General features: G+C 36.4%; 1 protein-coding gene across 4 annotated transcripts in view; it reads left to right on the forward strand.

Moving 5' to 3' along the window:
• SPATA6 (spermatogenesis associated 6) overlaps window positions 1-21,416 on the forward strand; it is a 135,776-nt gene that overhangs the window by 414 nt on the left and 113,946 nt on the right. For all 4 annotated transcript variants that reach the window (XM_032429500.1, XM_032429509.1, XM_032429517.1 and 1 more), the window contains exons 2-3: window positions 18,161-18,298; window positions 19,558-19,606. In XM_032429500.1, the coding sequence (XP_032285391.1) occupies window positions 18,161-18,298; window positions 19,558-19,606 (187 nt within the window). The remainder of the gene's footprint in view (window positions 1-18,160; window positions 18,299-19,557; window positions 19,607-21,416) is intronic.

Consider the following 21,416-nt stretch of genomic DNA (forward strand, 5'->3'; position numbering starts at 1 on the left):
GAAAGCCCCTCCTCTCCTGCCCCTAACTTTCCAGTCAATTGGGATGGGGAGCTTCTCTTTAAATTCCTCTTCTCTGCTCTTGTTCTCTTAGAGAGTTCTCTTAGAGAACCCCGTTTCTCTCCGGTCGTCAAGGGGGACTTTTCTTCCCAAATCACTGCAGGCAGATTCTTTCAGACAAATTTCCAAGCTTCTGATTGGTGAAGGAGCCTTTACTCTCAGTCTTCAGTGTGGGATACTCACACCCTGCAACCAAATTGTGTCAGCATTGCACAAAGCACCTTGCCATCTGCCCCCAGGGCCAACCCCTCAGAAACCATTTCAGGTCCCTCCAATCCCCACACCCTCCCGGAGGTGAGAGGGATCCCTTATCCTTCTTGCCACTCCAACAAAGGCACCAACTTTTACAGAGAAACTACTCATTCTCTGAACTCTCCAGACTTGCTCAAGAGGATCCTGTCCCCAAACCTGCTGTGGAAATCCAGTTGAGGCATTGAACCCCCATGTCCTTCCTTAAGTGAAAGAGGTTGGACCTCTCCATGGTATGAGAAATCTCCATCCCTCTTAATCATCTCAGAAGACCCTTCCAAGGGTTTTTAAACTCCCTTCTCTTCACTTTTACAGAACCTTCTCATTCTTGTCTTCAGACGAAAGCTCCAGCTTGTCTCTTCTAGAGGAATCCCCAGAGAACCTTTCCATACTCCCATTTCAGATGGGCCAGCAGTTTGGAACCAAAATTCGCCATTCAGACCCTTTTCTCTCCTTCCACCTCCCCTAAGCCCTGTTACCTCTCAACTCTGATCTCCCAGCAAAACTGGGGCAGGTATGTATGTGTGAGGGTACTTATGTATCCAACACCATGCCTCTGAGTGCTGCAGCAAGAAGCCCTCCCCACTTCTTCTTGCAGGCATGGCTTCTCTGTCCACTTAACCCACCCTTGGCCATCCCCTGCTTTCCTGGCTGTCCTTCCTCGAATTAGAATGAGGCCACAGTAACACAGTCCGAGTTACCTCCAGGGAAGTCACAAGACAGTTCTAGATCTTTTGTTAGGTCTTAAAGAAGGCAAGGCTGGGTAAGGCAGAGTGTGAGGCAGAGTGGAAGGGAAGAATATTTCTGGCACTCTTGGTTTATCTCTAAACCCACAGAGATTTTACTGTGCTGTGTGGGAAACTACAGCCCTAGCTTCGGATGTTTTTATCCCACAGCTGCCAAAGATTAGCAACTTCTTTGTAAAGTAAGATTCCTTTAGCAAAAGAATACACGAAGCTTCCTTAACGGCTTGGCCTGGAGCAGTTAGTAAAACTCCTCACCAGACTTTGTTACTGGCCGCTGCGGCCTCCTCTGCCAATAGGATCTTCAAGAGGAAGTGCTTTGTTGTAACTGATTACTGCCCGAAGGAGTTGCAGAAATACTTTTGATTTCGGTACCTCTCTTCCTCAGTGCCTGTTGTACTGCAGAAAGTGAATTTAGTATAATGGAGCTTTGTTTTCATTGAAGCTGAAGAAATTATGCAGGTGGAAACATTCCTATTTAACTTTTTTCAACAAACACCTGAGTCACAGAATTTTACAGTTCTAAGCATCTTAGATATCATTGAATTTAATTCTGTTTTACAGGTGAGGCTTAGCATGGCTAGTTATTTATTTAGGGGCAGATCTGCAACAAGATGCTAAGTTTTCTGACCAGCAAAAGGCCTGTTAAATGGCTCTGATGCTGAGAAGGAGCAAAAAAGACCATCAGCAACCATATAAGTTAAGCAAGCTTGATTAATTTGGCCTTGATTGAATAGAAGAATTATATGACCCTAGATACTTTTAACATCTTCTTTTAAATTTTAGTTTTTTCTTTTCAATTTAATTTTTTATGTTTACATGGTATGAAAGTCAAAACCTACAAAATGTTATACTCAGAGCAGTCTCACATCCAGCCCTCAAACTTATTTCCCATCCATACTCATCTGCTGTAGGTAATCATTTTTATTGGTTTCTGAATTATTCTTCTAGTATTTCCTTTTGTAATAACCAAATAGATACATATACACACCATTCCCCTCACATATATTTCTTCTTTGCTTCCTTTCTTATATAGTAGGTAGCATATAAACTATTCTGTACTTCGCTGTTTTTCTTCAGTTTATCTCTGTATCTATAAAAAGTTGGCATCTTTATTTTCCAACTTTTTATTGACATTTTTCAAACATACAGAGTAGTTGGAAGAATAGTACAATGAATGACTATATCCCACGACCTATGTACATTAATTTGATTTATCCGTACATAAGTATATGTGTATGTACAAAATAAATGTGGCTTTTTTGCTGAAAATTTGGAAGTAAATTGTTGGTATCATAATACGGCACTCCTAAATACTTCAACATACATCTTCTAAAAATAAGGACATTGTTCTGCATAACCACCGTACTGTTAATACACTTAAGATCATGAGTGACAATTTGTTAATATCTAGTGCACATTCAAGTCTTCCCAGTTGTCCCACAAATAACTTGCATAGTTAATTTTTTAAAACCAGGATCCAATCAAGGTTTACATGTTGCATTTGGTTGTTAGGTCTTTTTAGTCCATTTTAATATAGAGTTGCTCTACTTTTTCATTCCCATGATCTTTCCTTCCTCCCCCCGCCCCCCAGTGTATTTAAATAAATTCATACACTCATGTAATCATCACTCAGGTCAAAATTTAGCACACTTCTATCACCCTAGGAAATTCCCTTGTGCCCCCGTCAAGCCCCATGCAGAGGGAACTACTATTCTGATTTCTATTACTATAGATTAGTTTGCCAGTATGTGAATTTCATATTAAATGGAACCATGTAGTATGTAAATTTTGTGTCTGGCTTCATTTGCTCAGCATATTTTTGAGAGTCATCCGTGTTACTGTGTGTATCAGTTCCTTTATATTGTATGTGTATATGACAACATCTTTAGCCATTCTCTAGCCATTGGGTTGTTACCAGGTGGTGGTTGTCATGGATAAAGCTACCGTGGACATTCATTCTTGTAAAAATCTTTCTGTGTATATTACCTTTTGAAGAGACCACGTCCAGGTATAGAATATTCCATTTCGTATTATTGCCTGAAATTTTTTCCCTTTGTGGTGACATTTAATTTATTCCTAATTCCTATTAACTGGAAATTAGATGTTTTATCTCTTTGTGCCTGTTGAAAGTGTGACATTCCATCCTCCTTTCCCCCCACCCCCTCCATGATTAGTTTTTGCTGCAGTCTTGTATTGGTAGTAATCTCATGTTTAATACTGTGGTAATATGAGAGCAAAAACCTAGCAAACATGAAAGGTCTTAGTGTATAACACAACATTTTGTGTTGCTCCACAGAGCCATATGACTTGAGAGAAAAGTGTGACTTTTCTCAATGAATCTTTGGAGAATGATATAATAGGCCAAGTAACTTGTTTTTCAAGAGCAGCAAAAGAATTACATTTCCTACCACTTACACTTTTACTTTTTTTTTTTAAAGATTTTATTTATTTATTTGACAGAGAGGGAGAGATCACAAGTAGGCAGGCAGGCAGAGGGAGAGGGAGAAGCGGGATCCCTGATGTGGGGCTCGGTCCCAGGACCCTGGGATCATGACCTGAGCCGAAGGCAGATGCTTAACCCACTGAGCCACCCGGGCGCCCAACCACTTACACTTTTAATAGTTGATACATCTTATCTATGATATGAAAAAGTATTTTTGCTGCTTCTTCTCTCTACCTTCCTTTTGCTAATTAGTAGTTTGGTTTTCATGAGGTTTTTTGGGAGAATGGAAGAAATTGAAGAGAGAAAAATAAAGCCCGGTGCCTGGGCAATGAAACCAGCCAATTTGCCTTACCTGAATAGTGTCAGTTTGGGGTTAGTTTAGATATATATTCCTGGTTTTTCTTCTCTATACTCCCTTTACCTCATTACCTCATCAAATTATTGATAACATTGGGGCAAACAGATCTGGGTCCTTTCTGATCACTACTCATCTAAACATTTGTGATCCTTATCCAGCTTTCTGTGGAGTCATGTCTCACAGTCGTGCTGTGGTTGGTGGTGAATTTCCTTGGAATATAAACTTTTAAAAACTTTAACTAAAAAATACTTGAAACTTAGAGAAAAAAACCTGAATACTCTGATTCCACCCTCCCCACACTCTGATTAACAAATGCTACATTTTACATGTTTGCTGCCGATTTTGTTTTTAAGAAATAAAATGGGGATGCCTGGGTGGCTCAGTCGTTAAGCGTCTGCCTTCGGCTCAGGTCATGTGGGATGGAGCCCCACATCGGGCTCCCTGCTCAGTGGGAAGCCTGCTTCTCCCTCTCCCACTCCCCCTGCTTGTGTTCCCTCTCTCGCTGTCTCTCTCTGTCAAATAAATAAATAAAATCTTAAAAAAAAAAAAAAGAAAGAAAGAAGATGGTACCACTATACTTAAGGCCCCTTTGTACACCGTCCTGACCCCAGTTTTTCTCCTTCCCTTCCTGGAGGTAAGGTAATCAATATTTTGAAGTTGGAGTGTATTATTTTCATTCTGGTTTTGTACTTTTACTATTTATTTGTGTATGTCTATGTGCTACTTATATTATTGTTTTGTTTTAAAACTTTACACAAAGGGCATTTTACTCTATGTATCCTGCATACCTCTTTTTTCCAGTTCAGTTTTCAAAATTTGTTAGTGTTGATTCTTTTTTTTTTTTTTTTTTAAAGATTTTATTTATTTATTTGACAGAGAGACACAGCGAGAGAGGGAACACAAGCAGGGGGAGTGGGAGAGGGAGAAGCAGGCTTCCCGCGGAGCAGGGAGCCCGATGCGGGGCTCGATCCCAGGACCCTGGGACCATGACCTGAGCCGAAGGCAGACGCTTAACGACTGAGCCACCCAGGCGCCCCTTGTTAGTGTTGATTCTTGCAGATCATTTCCTTAATTGCTATATAATACTGCTTATTTTTATAATAGTGATTAATTTATATGCTTTTATTGATAGACTTTTAAATGCCGGTGAAATTTGTTGGGCTCCCTTTGTTTACCTTAGTGTTTGGGGGTGGTCCTCTTGGTGTTAATTGTCTGGTATTCTGCATGACTTGAATGTCCTATTGAATATGTAGATGAAAACCTGTGTATAATTATTAGAGGTTAAGAATCTGTTTTATGTATAAACACAAAGTCTTTTTTTTTTTATTTTGCAAGGTGGTAAAATACAGTGAATTTTCTAGGGATACAATTACAACGTAAATTGAGGAAAGAGTACACTTTGTTTTGTTTGAAACTCTGCTAAGAGTTTACTTATTTGGAAAATCATGGCACCAATGGCAGCACTGTTTGCGTTCAAATTGCCACTATGAGCGCCTGTTATTCTGCTTTAGAAACTGTCCATTTTACGTAGATTCCGTGTGTAGGTGCAGATATTATATCTTCTAGCTTAGTCCTGCCAAAGCATTTACATATAGAAATAGATCTTTTATTATAAATTATTTCTGGGTTTTTGTTTGTTTGTTTCTTTTTCTTTTTTTAGTTAGGGCATTGGTTTAGTTTTTAGTCACATGTATAGGTGAATTGCAAACTATCTGTTGTAAAGGAGGGTTTTTAGATCTTACAGAATACAGACCCAGTGCTCCAGGCTCTAGATTTAGAAATGGAACTACTGAGGCTCAGGCAATTGTGTTAGTTTCATAGGGCTACTGTAACAAATTTCCACAAACTTGATGTGTTAAGACAACAGAAATTTATTCCCTTGTACTTCTGGAGTGCGGAAGTCCAAAATAGAAGTTCAGTAGGGCAACACTCCTTTAGAAAGCTCTGGAGGGGGGTGGGGGATGGGGAGTCGGGGGGCGGGATGGGAGGAGTGGGATTGGGATCCTTCCTTGTTCTTTGTTTCTGATGGCTCCAGGCATTTCTTGGTTTGTGGCTGTATAACTCCAATCTCTAATCCAAGAGGTTTCATTTTCTGTGAATAGCCAGTTTATATCCTTTGCCCTTAGGAATTCCAGAGGTTTTTTTCCTTCTTGTTGAATATATCTTGGATACTAACCTACCAGTTATATGTAATGTAAATTTCAACGATCTAGTTGAACCTTATTTTTTCACTTTGTTTTTGCTGTCTTTAGCAAATACATTTTTCTTTCTTTTCCTTTCTTTCTTTCTCACTGGTAAACAAAGAATGCTATTGATTTAAATTAACTCTTTATAGAACTGTATCTTCAGCAAGTATATTCACAAATCCTAAGTGTGTAATCACCACCTGGATCAATAATTAGAATATCAGCTCCCACATTGTGCTCTTGTGCTCCATCCCTCCCAGCCACTCCTTTTGTCCCCTCCTGTCCCAAAGGTAACTGCTATCAGGACTTCTATCACAATATAATTTGAATTTGTGAAATCTGTCTCTTTCTCCACCATATGAACTTTTTAATGTTTAATTTCTTTGTGAGAATTCATCCCTGTCATTTTGTAAGACAATAGTTCTTTATCATTCTGTTGGTTTTTTTCTCCCCAGCTTTATTGAGCTATAATTGACACATAACATTGTGTAAGTTTGAGGTGTACAACATGTTGATTTGATGCATTTATAAATTGCAGAATGATTACTGCTATAGTATTAGCTACTACCTCCGTCCCGTCACATAGTTATCGTTTCTTTTTTGTGGTAAAGACATTTAAGATCTATTCTCTTAGCAACATCAAGTATATAAGACTGTATTAGCTATAATCGCCATGTTGTACATCAGATCCCCAGACTTGTCAGTCTTACAATTAGAAGATTGTATCCTTTGACTAATATCTCCCCATTTTCCCTCTACCCCCGGCCCTGGGTAACTACCACTACTCTGCTTCTCTGAGTTTGTCTTTTTTGAAAAGATTCAACATGTAAGTGGTATCATACAGTATTTGACTTTCTCTGACTTCCTTCACATAGCATAATGCCCTCGAGGCCTATCCAGATGGTCTCAAATCAGAGAAGGATTTCCTGCTTTCTCATGGCTAATAGATTATATATGTATAATCTCACATCTTCTCACATCTTTATGCATTCATGCATTCATGGACAGTTAGGTTGTTTTCCGTATCTTGGCTATTGTGAGTAATACTGCAGTGAACATCGGGGTATAGACATCTCTATAGATCCTTTTTTCAATTCCTTTGGATATATACCCAGAAGTGGGATTGCTGGATCACATGGTAGTTCAAATTTTAATTTTTTGAGGAGCTTCCATACTGTGTTCCACAGTTGCTGTGCTCAATTTACATTCCCATCAATAGTGCAGTAGGATTTCCTTTCCTCCACACCCTTGCCAACACTTAGAATTTCTTGTCTTTTTGGTAATACCCATTATGACAGTTGTGAGGTGATATCTCACTGTGGTTTTGATTTGCGTTTCTCTGATGATCAGTGATGTTGACCACCTTTTCATGTACCTGTTAGCCGTCTGTATGCCTTTCCTGGAAAACTGCCTATTCAGTTCTTTTGTATCCATTCTACTGTTGATGGACATTTTCACTTTTTCCAGCTTGGGGATATTACAAATCGTAGTCCTATGGATATTCTTTTTTTTTAAATAAGATTTTATTTATTTATTTGGCAGAGAGTGAGAGCACAAGCAGGGGGAGCAGCAGCAGAGGGAGAGAGAAAAGTAGGCTCCCCACTGAGCAGGGAGCCCGACATGGGGCTCGATCCCAGGACTCTGGGATCATGACCCGAGCCGAAGGCAGACACTTACCCACTGAGCCACCCAGGCGCCCTCCTATGAATATATTCTTGTATGTCTTTTCGCACATTTTGATTTCAGCACATTGCTGAAATCTCACATTAGTTCTAGTCATTATTTGGATTTTCTATGTGGAAAATTATGTTGTTTACAGATAAAGATGGTTTGACTTTTCCTGTACAATGTTTCTTTGTTGTTGTTTCTTTTCTTTTGTTTTCTTTCCTTTATTGTATATCCTTGAGTAGAATCTCTGATATAAACATTAGGAATAATAGTAGATACACTTGTCTCTTTATTTTTAATTTAAGTTGTGCTTCTGAGGTTTCACCAGTAAGTATTAGATTGAATCTTACGAATTTGCTGACAATGGATTATTTTTTGGCTTAAAAAAAGAAAAGCCATGGCGATTTCATATAGTTCAACCTAATGTAATATTGGCTCTAGGATTTTCATTTATTGAATTAAGGAAGTTCCCTTCTATTCCTCATTTGGAAACATCCTGAGCATTGAATTATTTGGAACGCTTTTTGAGATTGTTATGTAATATTGTTCCCATAGTCTATAAAAGGACACATTTTGTGATGTTGCACTCTTTATATTCCTATGGTAAATTCTTTTTGTTAGGATGTATTATTTTTCCTATATTTGGATTGGCTGATTTTTTATTTAGGATCTTTCATTTGGGTTCATAGATGAGATTTTGCTGTATGAGTCAAATACTTGTTTCATTTAGATTTCGTTTTTTTAATTCTTTTTTTTTTTTAAGAGTTTATTTAATTGTCAGAGAGAGAGAGAAAGAGAGCATGCAAGCAGGGGGAGCGGCAGGCAGAGGGAGAAGCAGGCTCACCACCAAGCAAGGAGCCTGGCGCAGGAATGGGGATCGTGACCTGAGCCAAAGGCAGACACTTAACCGACTGACCCACCCAGGCATCCCTCGGTTTTTTATTCTTAAATTATTTTAAAATATTTTAGACACAAAAAATTATAAAGATCAACATAATGAACACCCATGTGCTTACCTACCAGCTTAAGAAGTAAAACATTATGGATGAAGGTGAAGCCTCCTTTATATCTCTCTAATAGAATCCCTCTCCCTTCTTCCCTTTGGCTACTCACTATTCTGAATTTTGTTTTATCATTCCTCTGCATTTCTCAATATTTTTCTCATATTAATGTCTGTCTTTAGGGCACTTGATTTGCTTCCAAGTGATGCTTAACTGGCATCCCAAAAGGATTGGTAATATTGTTTTTAAATTATTTGGTTCTAAATATTTTTATCATTTTTATTGTGATTTCTACTTTAGCTTATGAGCTTTTTAGGATTTAGTTTCATTTTCAAGATGCATAGGATATATATATGTGTGTGTATATACTCCCCCGTCCCCTGCCATACTCACCTACACATACACATACATACTATCTTTTATTGTGGTATTTTAATTTAATTGCATTGAACGACATCTGCATGATATTGACTATTTCTGTTGAGATTTCTTTTGTGTCCTAATACTTATCCAATTATTGTGAATGTTCTCTATTTACTTGAAAATAATATATAATTTCATTTGTTGGATGTAGGTCTCTACGGCCATTATCAGATCAAGTTTATTTTCTGCAAAATATCTTCAATTCCATATTAATTTTTTTTATCTGCCTGATCTACCAGGTTGTAATGGAGATATTTTAAAATCTTCACTATGTTTATGTATTTCACTTTATTCTTGATGTATTCGAGTGCACTATGATTTGTAGAACTGTGGATTCATTTCTACTTACTCTGTTTTGTACTGGGTGTGTACTTTCCATTTGAGAATTTGTGGGTTTCTTCAGTTCCGGGTAAATTCTTAGCTATTATATCTTTGAACTTTATTTTTTTCTCCTGTTTTCTCTGACACTACTATTAGACATATATTAGAACTTTTATCTATTCTCCATGTTTCTTAAGTGCCTTTTTTGGTATAATTTTTATTTTTACATTTTGTTCTAGGGAATTCTTCAGGATTATATTCTTATTAAATTATTAAGTTAAATTTTAAAAAATCTCTTGTATGGAGGGGAGCCTGGGTGGCTCAGTAGATTAAGCGTCCAACTCTTAATTTCAGCTCAGGTCATGATCTCAGGGTCATGAGATCAAGCCCCTCATAGGGCTCTGCACTGAGGAACCTGCTTGAGATTCCTTCTCTCCCTCTCTCTCTGCCCCTCCCCCTGCTCATAGGTGTCCACATGCTCGCTCGCTCTCAAAAAAAAGCCCTAGGGGCACCTAGGTGGCTCAGTTGGAAGCGTCTGCCTTCAGCCCAGGTCATGATCCCAGGGTGCTGGGATCGAGCCCCACATTGGACTCCCTGCTCAATGTCTCCCTCTCCCTCTGTTCCTCCCCCTGTCCACTCTCTCTCCTGCTCCCTCTCTCAAATAAATAAATAAACTCTTAAAAAAAAAACTCCTATATTGAGATTTTTAACTTCATTGACTACATATTCCAGGATTCTCATATAGTTTGTCTTTATATTTATTAATTTATTAATGTTTTGTTTTTATTTTTTTTAATTTTTTTGTTTAAGTAATCTTTACCCCCAATGTAGGGCTTGAACTCACCACCCCAAGATCTAGAGTTGCATGCTCTACTGACTGAGACAGTCAGCTGCCCCCTAGTCTGTCTTTCTAAACATCTACTGAATATTTTCTTTCTCTGTTTTAATTTTATAGTTTTTGGTTTTTTATGGAATTCCCCCCCTGCTTAGATGAAAGATCCTAACTACTTATTTTAAAATTGTTTTCAGATTGTACAAATTACTTTAATTTTCATTTGAAGTGAATTTATCTCTGGATTGTCAGTTCCGTTGGTTTTCTTAGCTCTTGGGATTGCATGGAAATTATAGACCAGTTTTGGGAGAATTGATATCTTACTTAACAGTATTGAGTCTTTCAGTCCATGAACCTGGTATATTTTTACATCTATCTGGACCTTCAGTTTCTTTCAGAAGTGTTTATTTTCAGTAGACATGCCTCCCACATATTTTGTTAAATTTATATGTAAGTACTGCATACTTCAGGTTTTAATGCTATTGTAAATGGTATTTAAAAAATTTCATTTTATAAGTGTTATTGCTGGTATAGAGAAATAACATTGATTTTTGCATATTGAATTTATATCCTGTGACATCAGATTCTTTCCTTATTTCTAGTAGCATATTTGTAGAGTGTAGACTACAATTAGGTTGTCTACAGATATTCAGTTTTACTTCTTTTCAATCTGTATACCTTTTGTTTCTTTTATTTTTCAAATTTCTTTTTCTTGCCCTTTTGCACTGGCCAGGACCTACATAGTACATTGTTGAATACAAGTGTTGAGCATGGACATACCGACCTCTTTGCTGATATTGGAGAAGCATCCAGTCTTTCAGCATTATATATGACATCAAATTCAGGCTCTTTCATAGGTATTCTTTATCAGTTGAGGAAATTTCTTTCAGTCCTCAGTTTGCTAGAGCTTTTATCATGAGCTTACATGTGTCAAATGCCTTTTCTTCAGAAAAAGAATTGAAAGGAATTTCTAAGATTTAATGCTATAATACACCTTTTATAAGTGATTTAATTATATCTCACATATTTTTATGTATTGTCTTTTCATTTTCATGCAGTTCAAAGTATTTTTTAATTTGTCTTGTAATTTCTTCTCTGACTCATATGAGTGATTTAGGAATACAGTGTTTAATTTCCAAATATTTAGATTTTTTTTTCAGATATTTTCCTGTTATTTATTTCTAGTTTAATGGGGTTAGAGAATATAGTCTGCATGATTTCAGTCCTTTTATGTTTGTTGAGACTTGTATGGCTCACAGTATCATCTTTCTTGATAAACGTTTTCATATGCACTTGGGGAAAAATGTGTATCCTTCTTTTGTTGAATGGAGTATTACATAAATGTCAATTAGGTCAAATTACTTGAATGTTGTTGTTTACATTTTCTATACTTTTAATGATCTTTTGATTGCTTATTTTATCAGTTACTAAGAGGAAAGTATTGAAATTCAGTTATATACTGTAATTTTTTGCTTCATTTGATACTATCTTATTGGTTACACATTTAGTTTTCTTATATCTTCTTGATAAATCAAATTTTTAATCAATATGAAATGTTTCACTTTAACTTTGGTATTCTTTCTCTTTCTGAAGTCTACCCTATATCATATTAAGATAGTCACCTAGCTTTCTTATGATTAATGAATGTATGATATACCTTTTTCTATCATTTTGCTTTTATCCTGAATCTTTAATTTTTTAAAAAATTAAGATATAACTCACATATATAAAATATACCCATTTAAAGTGTACAATTCAGTGAATTTTAATATATTCACAAAGTTGTAAAACAATCACCACTAATTCCAGAGCATTTTCATCACCCTATAAAGAAATCCCATACCTGTTAGCTGCCATTCCTCATTCTCCCTCTTCCCCAAGACCCTGCCTACCACTAATTGGATTTCTAGGTCTATGGCTTTGCCTATTCTAGACATTTATATTAATGGAATCATGCAATATGTGGCCTTTTGTGTCTGGCTTCTTTCACTTAACATGTTTGTAAGGTTCATTCATGTAGCATCTGTCAGTACTTTATTCTTTTTTATGGTCAGATAATATTCCATTGTATGGATATACCACATTTTGCTAATCCATTCTTCAGTTGATGGACATTTGGATTGTATCTATTTTTAGGCTATTATGAATAATGCTGCTATACTCTTGGGTTGCTATATGTTTTTAGCACTCTTGGGTATATACCTAGGAATTGCTGAATCTTATGATAACTATCTGGTTTTTTTGATGAACTGCCAAACTGTTTTCCACAGTGACTGTGCCATTAATACATTTCCATCAGCAAAGTATGAGGGTTCCAATTTTTTGGCATGCTCCTCAACACTTGTTTTTGTCCATCTTTTTAATTATAGGCATCCTAGTGGATGTAAAGAGATATGTCATTATGATTTGATTTATATTTCCCTAATGACTAGTGATATTGAACATTTTTCATGAGTTTATCGGTCATTTGTTTATCTTCTTTGGAGAGATAGCTATCTTTTTTTGCTTCATGGGTTTTGGAGCTCTGTTAAGTGCATATATGTTTTCTGGAAATATATGTCATATGTGTTTTTAATTATTGTGTCATTATAAAATGCCCTTCTTTGTTTCTAGTACCAACTTTTGTTTTAATGTCTATTTTGTCTGATATTAGTATAACCATTGCAGCTTTCTTTTGGTTACTGCTTGCATAGTTAATTTTTTCCATTCTTTTACTATCAACTCTTTTGTGTCTTTGAATCTAAAGTGTGTCTCTTATAGACAACATATGGTTGGATTATAGTCTTTATCCATTTTACGAAGTTCTACCTTTGCTTGGAGTATTTGGTCAGTTTATGTTTAATGTAATCACATATAAGATAGGATTTGCCTCTTTCATTTTGCTATTTGTTTTCTGCATATCATGTCTTTTTGTTTTTCTGTTTCTGTATTAGTGCCTTTTGTGTTAACTGTTTTCTAGTGTACCATTTTAATTCCTTTGTTTCTATTACTATATTTTATAGTTATTTTTTTAGTGATGGTTGTTCTGGGGTTCACAATTAACATCTTAGTTTATAACAATCTAGTATGTATTAATACCAATTTAATTTGAATAGCACACAAAACTTCTGCTTCTATTTAGTTCCATTCCCTCTCTTCTTAATGATTTTATTGTCATACAAACTACATCTTTATACAGATAAGCCTCATCAGCACAGTTTCATAATTGCTGCTTTATGTAATTTTATTTGAAATAAGGATGGAGAAATAAGAGAAAAAAATTTATACTGTCATTATATTTGTCTATGCAGTTTCCTTCCTGGTGCTTTTTTTTTTTCCCACATGGATGTGAATTGTTGTCTAGTGTCCTTGCATTTCAACTGAAGGATTCTCTTTAGTATATCTTGTAGGGAAGTTGTGCTAATGACGAATTGTCTGTTTTTGTTCATCCAAGAATATCTTAATTTTCCTTCCTTTTTGAAGGGAAATTTTTGTCGAAATTGAATTCTTATTTGAAAGAATTGAAGTGCAATATGCAAATATTCTGAAATTCCTTCAGCACTTTGAATAAGTCATCTCACTTCCTTGTAGCTTCACGTTTCTGATGCAAAACCAGCTGTTAATCTTATTGAGGATTTTTGGTACCTGCTGAATCACTTCTCTTGTGTTGCATTAAAGATTCTCTCTTCATCTTTGTCTTTTGAAGGTTTGATTATGATGTATGTGGTTTGGAATTCTTTGAGCTTCTTGGATGTGTAGATTGCTTTTCTTTAAATTATGGAAGTTTTTGTCCATTATTTCTTTGAATATTCTTTCTGGCCATTTCTCCTCTTATTCTGGGGCTCCTATTATATCTATGTTGTTGTGCTCAATGGTTTCCCACAGATCTCTGAGATTCTGTTCATTTTTCTTTATTTTTTCTTTCTGTTCCTTAGACTGAATAATCTCAATTGACATATTTTCAGTTTCACTTATTCTTTCTTCTGCTAGCTTCTCTAGTGAATTTTTCATTTCTTTCATGTACTTTTCAACTCTAGAATTTCTGTTTGGTTCTTTTAAAAAACAATTTCTGTTCATCTGTTGCTATTCCCTCCTTGATGAGACATTATTGCCATGTTGCCATACTTTACTTTAGATATTTAGACAAGGTTTCCTTTAGTTCTTTGTACATATTTATAATAGGTGGTTTAAAGTCTCTGTTTAGTAAGGCCAACTTCTGGGCTTCCTCAAAGACAGTCCTATTGACTGCATTTTCCCCTGTGTATGGGTCATACTCTTGTTTCTTTGTATGTAATATTTTTTTTGTTGAAAATTGAACATTTTAAATAATATAATATGAAACTCTGTAAACCCCTATTTCTCATGGTTTATTGTTTGCTCTTTTTGTTGTTTGCTGTTGTTCTTTGTTTGTTTAGTTACTTTCCTGAGTTAAAGTCTGTGTTCTTTGTCATGTGTGGCCACCAAAGTCTCTGCTTGGTTAGCTTCATGGCTTGCTGATGACTGGATTTATATATCCTTAAATGTCTTGAACCAATAAGTCTCCCAGTTTTTGCTGAAGATCTCTGTGGCTTGTTGGGGCATGTTTTCTATGCCCTGCAGGCAGTTTACAACTCTGTCTTAGCCTTCACTTCCAACTATCCCAAACCTCAAGGTCAGCCAGAGGTGAGAGATTAGGGTTTCATCAAGTCATTTCTGGGCACGTGCACAGCCCTGAACATGTGCATGATCCTCTAAATTGCCAAGAATATATTATAGCTTCTCAAAGACAGCACCCCCCAACCCCCACACACCCATATACATGATTTTCCAGCTTTGCCTTTTAAGTATTTTGATCAGGTTATGGTTTGCCTCAATTGTGATCACTGCCTCAGGCATCTGTGGTGTTAAACAATTGCTACTGATTGTTTTTGACAATTGGCTTGGGGAGAAAGGCTGTTTGTATGAGTGAACTGCAATTCAGGTCAAATAAAGAGAATCCCTGTGAATGAAGGTTTTCAGGGTACTGTCAGATCAAATAATGACAGTACCCTGGGGATGGGGCTTTGGGGTAGCATTAAACCTGTTCTCCTCCAGTGTCTGTGGGACTGCTGGTTTTCATGGCTACTATAATTCTAAGGATTTTCGTTTTCAAGGCTGCAGAAGACCTGAGTAGAGGAGATTGGGAGTAGAATACATTAACACACCATAATATCACTGTTTTAACCAAAATTCAGCTGTTTTTCTCCAATAAATACTCTTCAGATTGTTGCAGATCTCTGGTTAATTTCTAGAGCTGTAAAAAGTTGATTTTGGCAGTTGTTGGTAGTGTTCTCTTTTGCTTTTATAGAGGGGCTGATTTTTGGAGGTATTTGGTCTACTATTCTGAACATACTTTTTCTATGTGTGTCTTTATCTTGAAAGTGATTTTTTTGCAGACAGCAAAAAAGTGTCTTGCTTTTTTATCCAATCTGAACAATTTCTGCCATTTAATTAGAATGCTTAGAATATTTGCATTCATGTAATTATCCATATGGTTGTTTTAAGTCAACTGCTTTGCTTTTTATTTTCTATTTGTTCCATCTGATTTTCTTTACCCACCCTCCTTTCCTGCTTTCTTTTTGGAAAGCTGCTGGGTGTTCTTTTAAAGCATGGCAGAATTTGTAGAATTGTGGATGAGAAAAACTCAGGCCTTCTTGCATATATTACACATTGGAAGGAGAGTCAGTAGTTTCTAGTAGGACAATTAGAGCAGCTGCACTACTCAATAGAAATAGAATATGAGCGACAAATTTGAACCAAGGATGTAATTTTAAATTTTTTACCAGCTACGTTAAAAAAAAGTTTAAGTAGATAAATTAATTTTAATAATAATTTTATTTAAATCAATATATTCATGGGGCGCCTGGGTGGCTCAGTCGTTAAGCGTCTGCCTTCGGCTCAGGTCGTGGTCCCGGGGTCCTAGGATCAGGCCCCGCATAGGGCTCCCTGCTCGGCGGGAGGCCTGCTTCTCCCTCTCCCACTCCCCCTGCTTGTGTTCCCTCTCTCACTGTGTCTCTCTCTGTCAAATAAATAAAATCTTTAAAAAAATCAATCAATCAATATATTCAAAGTGTTAGTTATTAATGAGGTATTTTATGCTGATTTTGTAATAAGTCTTCAAAATCTTTTTGAACAAGTTGTCAAAATCTTCAGAATCTTGTATTTTACACTCATTGTCCATCTCAGTTTTAGACTAGCCACAACTATAAGCATAAGTGGCTTGCAGCTACCACATTGGATAACACGGAGTTAGAGGGATTCTAACAGGTTTGATTTTAATGAGGCAGAGTAGGAAATGAGGGTGATGGACAGCATGAGATTTGCTGAGGACCTTGATTTTAATAGATTTTAATAATCAGTGGGGAATATATTAGGACAGAAGTGGAAAACAGAATAAGAGGGAGATGGAGTCAAAATATCTGGCACAGAAAATAATCTTAACTGCTATGTACAAAGAGACATGAAGTCTTATTTATTCAATGTAGTTATTTGTGTTGAGATGACAAATGATAATGATTTTCAGTCTAACAATAACTGTAGCTAATATTGGTTGAATGCTCTGTTAGGCACTTCTCTAACCACTTTTGAATGTATTGTATTGATTCATTTACTATGTCATTTTAAATAAGTAAATCACTTATACTTTCTTGGGGCTCTGTTTTATCATATATAAATAATCTGAAGCTGTACTTGATAATCTCTAAGCTTCTTCTAAATACCAAAAGTCTGTTTTTGGATACATTGATGAGGAAAATAAAGTTTCTGTTCTCAGAATTATAATTACAATATAAGGGAATTATCATTAAAAGAGGTGGGATGTACCCACTTAATTAAAATGCATGGAGACAATAATTGGGCCTTAAGAGAACTACAAAATGTTATGAGAATCTAAAATGTATTTACTTGAATATAGTAAATTCATAGTAAATCTTTGAGTTAGATGGAATTGAATAATGATAGCTGGTGAGTCAAGAGAAGTTCTGTGTAGGAGATGCAGCTGATTGATGTAAGCCTTGGGAAGTGATGAGTGTAAATCAGGAGGAGATGGAATGGAGTGGTAAGGAGTAGTCATCCAGATAATGGAAGAATGTAATGTGTGTGTTCAGAGGACAATAAAAATATACTTTGACTGTATTATTGGGGAGGCATTGAGTAATATTACTATGTGGGTAGGTTGGATTCAAATCTTAGAGAGCCTTTAATATCTCTTTAAGTGTATGGTTGATCACTGACTAAATGAAATATGGCAGGGACTGGGGAGACTGCGATGTAGTTTTTAGAAACCCTACATTTTGTGCCTATATTTTCTGTCAATCTTGAGGCTAATTAAGTGCAGTTTCATATTTAAAAAAAATTTCACTGGGCTAGAAACTTATAATTCACTAGCTTTGAAACTTTGTCATAATTGCTTTTGATGAGGGTGTGTACGGGCTGCTATTTAGGGTGATATAGGTCAGATTTGTGTTTTTTATCGCTATTTTTTTTGTGTCCTCTAGGATAGTGCTTTGTTTCTGCTGAGTCTTAATCCTTTGTGATTAAATGATGCTGAATAAGTTTATGTCAGCATTCAGCATAAAGTGGGTGCCTAAGGCTGACTGTTTAAAACTGTTAGTGTCTGTCCCAAGAGCCAGTACACAGAGCTTCAAATGTGGCACAAATAACCAAATGGAGAATCATAGATTTCTCAGGGGGATGGAAGTTATAAAGGCATTTCATTGAACTCTGTAAACATTAGAATTTCTCTCTCCTTTTTTTATTTGTGTGTGTTTTTATTAGCTTAGCAGACTAGTGTTTTTATGTAATGCCTTGTAAATTATTTTAGTGGGATAGTTCAGGGAATTCATAAAGCAGTTACATCTCTCTATCTAATTTCATTCAGGTAACTTGTCCAGGAGTGGTGCTGAAAGACAAGGAGGACATCTATCTTAGCATCTGTGTGTTTGGCCAATACAAAAAGACACAATGTGTCCCAGCCAATTTTCCACTGGTCTTCAATGCCAGAATGGTGTTTGAAAAGGTGAGTTCAAATATTAACAAATAATCATAGTACTTCCAAATTTTTAATAAAAGCCCAGAACACAAATTATTGTTGCTGACTTTATACTTTGGTTTCATTCAAAAGGAGATATGTAATTTAAACCCGGAAGCTTGAAAATAAATATGCATTCTGTTATGCATTGAATCAGTTGCCTCTTTTCATGATGGATCAGCTTATTTCTAAAATTGTGTTAGTGGGCTTTATGTAAAATAGAGCATCTTGAGTATTAAATAATTTTTATAAAAAAAGAGAGAGAGGAGACATTAATGGGTAAAAATAGGTTTTATTTTTACTATGGCTATCTTATGATACTTATTTCTATGAGTTTCTTTTCTATTTTTCCCTGAAACTGCTGCTTTTGGTTATTCCCAATCATATTCCTCACTTTTTTATCTCCTTCTTTCCTTCTCTGCTTTCCTCCTTCCTTCCCTCTCCTCCCATTCGTTCGTTCCTTCCTTCCTTCCTTCCTTCCTTCCTTCCTTCCTTCCTCCCTCCCTCCCTCCCTCCCTCCCTCCCTCCCTCCCTCCCTTCCTTCCTTTCTTTTACTTTTCTTCTGCAAGGAAGTACCCACGTCAAGCTCTGTTCCATGCACTGTTCTATAGGCACTGGGTAAACAAGACAAACAGCCTCCTCTCTTGGAGCTTTCACTGTAATAGGAGAAACAGGCAATAATCAAGTAAACAGGAATAATACAATTTTAGATAGTGATAAGTGTCATGAAAAAAATAAAGGGAGGGCAAGGGGACAGAGGGGGGCTGAGTGATTAGGGGGATTATCAAATTTAAAGGGTGGTCAGAGAAGGCAGTAACATTTAAGCTGAACCTGAATTATGAGATAGTTATCAGTTATTCGAAGGTCTAGGGGAAAAGCATTCTAAGCAGAGGAATAGCAAATATAAAGCCTTCTTGTTGGGAATAAGCTTGATGAGTTGGAGGAGCACCAAGAAGGCCAGTATGACCAAGGAAACAAACAGGGCAGGAACTGGAGGTAAAGAGGAAGCACAGGTGAAGTTGGAGAGGGCATGACAGCCGGCCGTAAGGTATGTTTAATTGTCAAATCCTCCACAGTGACCGTGGGAAGCAGAGACGAAGGACAGTCTTCAGTAACGCCAGAAGTTTCTTTGGTTGGGAAAGGAATATTTGGGGAATGAGAGGGAAAACACAGACTGTTGTTTCCTGCGTATGTTCCTTTCCCTTCCTCGTCTTCACCTTGCTTCCCTCTCCGTTCTCCCGCTCTAGGTGTTCCCTGAAGCAGTAGACCCTGGAGATGTGGTTGCACAGCTTGAATGTAAGTTTTAACTTTTAATTCCTGATTCTAGGGCATTTTAGAATTATGCTTCTTAATCTTGGGTTAGGTAAAAGTTAAAAAGAGTCTACTAAGAATTTTAAAAATCTTGAGTTGAGACTTTTTAAACACTTTTTAGAAACATTTTTCAGAATATACTTAGAAATAATAAAATATACATGTGCTGCAGAGAGGCTAGGAGTTTTTCCTTTTTCTGTGTTAGGTCTGTGGAAATCAAAAAGACTTATTTGAACCTTATATTGATTTAGATGATATGAAATGTTTTTGATGTAAAGATAGAGATTCACGTTGGGTGGGGCTTTGCCCTGCAAACAAGCCTATGTCTTTAACCTCAGGGTATTACAAATTAATAGAGTAAATAATAGAAGATTGAAGTAATGGTAGCTTAAAATTATATATGACTGACTTGCATTTTATATTGCATCTAATATGTTGGTAAATTATTTGAAGTGACATTTTCAAGGCTGTGAATAATAGTAAATTCCTCAAAGTACTAGGAATCAACTATAAAAAGATACAACTGTTTTTGAGAGCAGCAATGCAAAGGTATATATATACTTGGGAATAAGTTATTCAAGCTCTGGGTATGAAATGAAAAGCTCTGTTATTTATCCATATAATTAGAGAGGGATCTGAGATCACCAGTTTGGTCTAATATATAACTGTGGTTCAAACACCAACAATATTGGGCATCATCAATGTCACCTGTTCTTCCCCCCTGCACCCCCCCCGGGACTCCAGCATTGTAGAAACATGGAACCTGGCACCATGCTGGAATCTGGGCATAGGGAGAGAAATAGGGCCAGCTTACTGTCTTATCTTCATGAATCGTACAGTTTAATGATTCTTCTCCAGAGAACTCTTTATGGCCAGTGTCATTATCTTATTTTTTAATAGTTGTTCTAGCACTTGCTATTCTATCTTTCACTGTGGTAGATTAGGTAGGTAGCAGTTTGGTGCCAGTAGGTAAATGCCTTTTTTTAAATAACATTACATAAATGTTAATATTTCTTGAAGATCTTCTTCAGTATCTGGGAAATTGTGTTGTGTATCTTAGAAAATATGAATTCTAATATCTAAATATCTAAATATTATCTAATATCTAGATATTGTTATCCCATATCTAAATATGAGATAATTATTTCATCATTCTGAAATTCTTTTGTTTGAAACATGATTTTTTTTTTTTTACTATTTGTATTTTTTTAAAGATTTATTTATTTGAGAGAGAGAAAGAGAGGGAGAATGGGAGCAGGGGAAGGAGGAGAGGGAGAGAATATCCAAGCAGACTCTCGCTGAGTGCAGAGCCCCACGCAGGGTTCGATCTCACAAACCATGAGATCAGGACCTGGGCCGAAACCAAGAGTTGAATGCTTAACCCTCTGAACTAGCCAGGTGCCCCCTTTTTTCTATTTGATTTGAAATTTTGGGGCTATAAGAAGCGTACTTCATGGTTCTTATTATTTGGAAACTTTCTTGCCTTGATTTTCCTGATTCAATTTTTCTCTTAGGTCTCTTCCCTCAATTTTTCTCTTAGGTCTCTTCCCACTCTTAGGTCTCTTAGGTCTCTTCCCACCTTCAGTCCACTTTTTGGTATCTTTCTCAAACTCCTCTTTCTCTGCTGTGTCTTTAAATATTACTATTCCACTGGCTTTACTTCTCTGGTCTCTTTTTATGTATTTATTTTCTATTTTTTCCTTATATTCTGCTCTCCAAAGACTTGGCTTCATGTATTCTCTATCTTCTGATGACTTCCACATCAGTCTTTATCTTTGACCTCTCCTTTGAACTG

This window comes from Phoca vitulina, unplaced genomic scaffold (genome assembly GCF_004348235.1).
Source record: "Phoca vitulina isolate PV1807 unplaced genomic scaffold, GSC_HSeal_1.0 scaffold2, whole genome shotgun sequence".
Taxonomy (NCBI): Eukaryota; Metazoa; Chordata; class Mammalia; order Carnivora; family Phocidae; genus Phoca; species Phoca vitulina.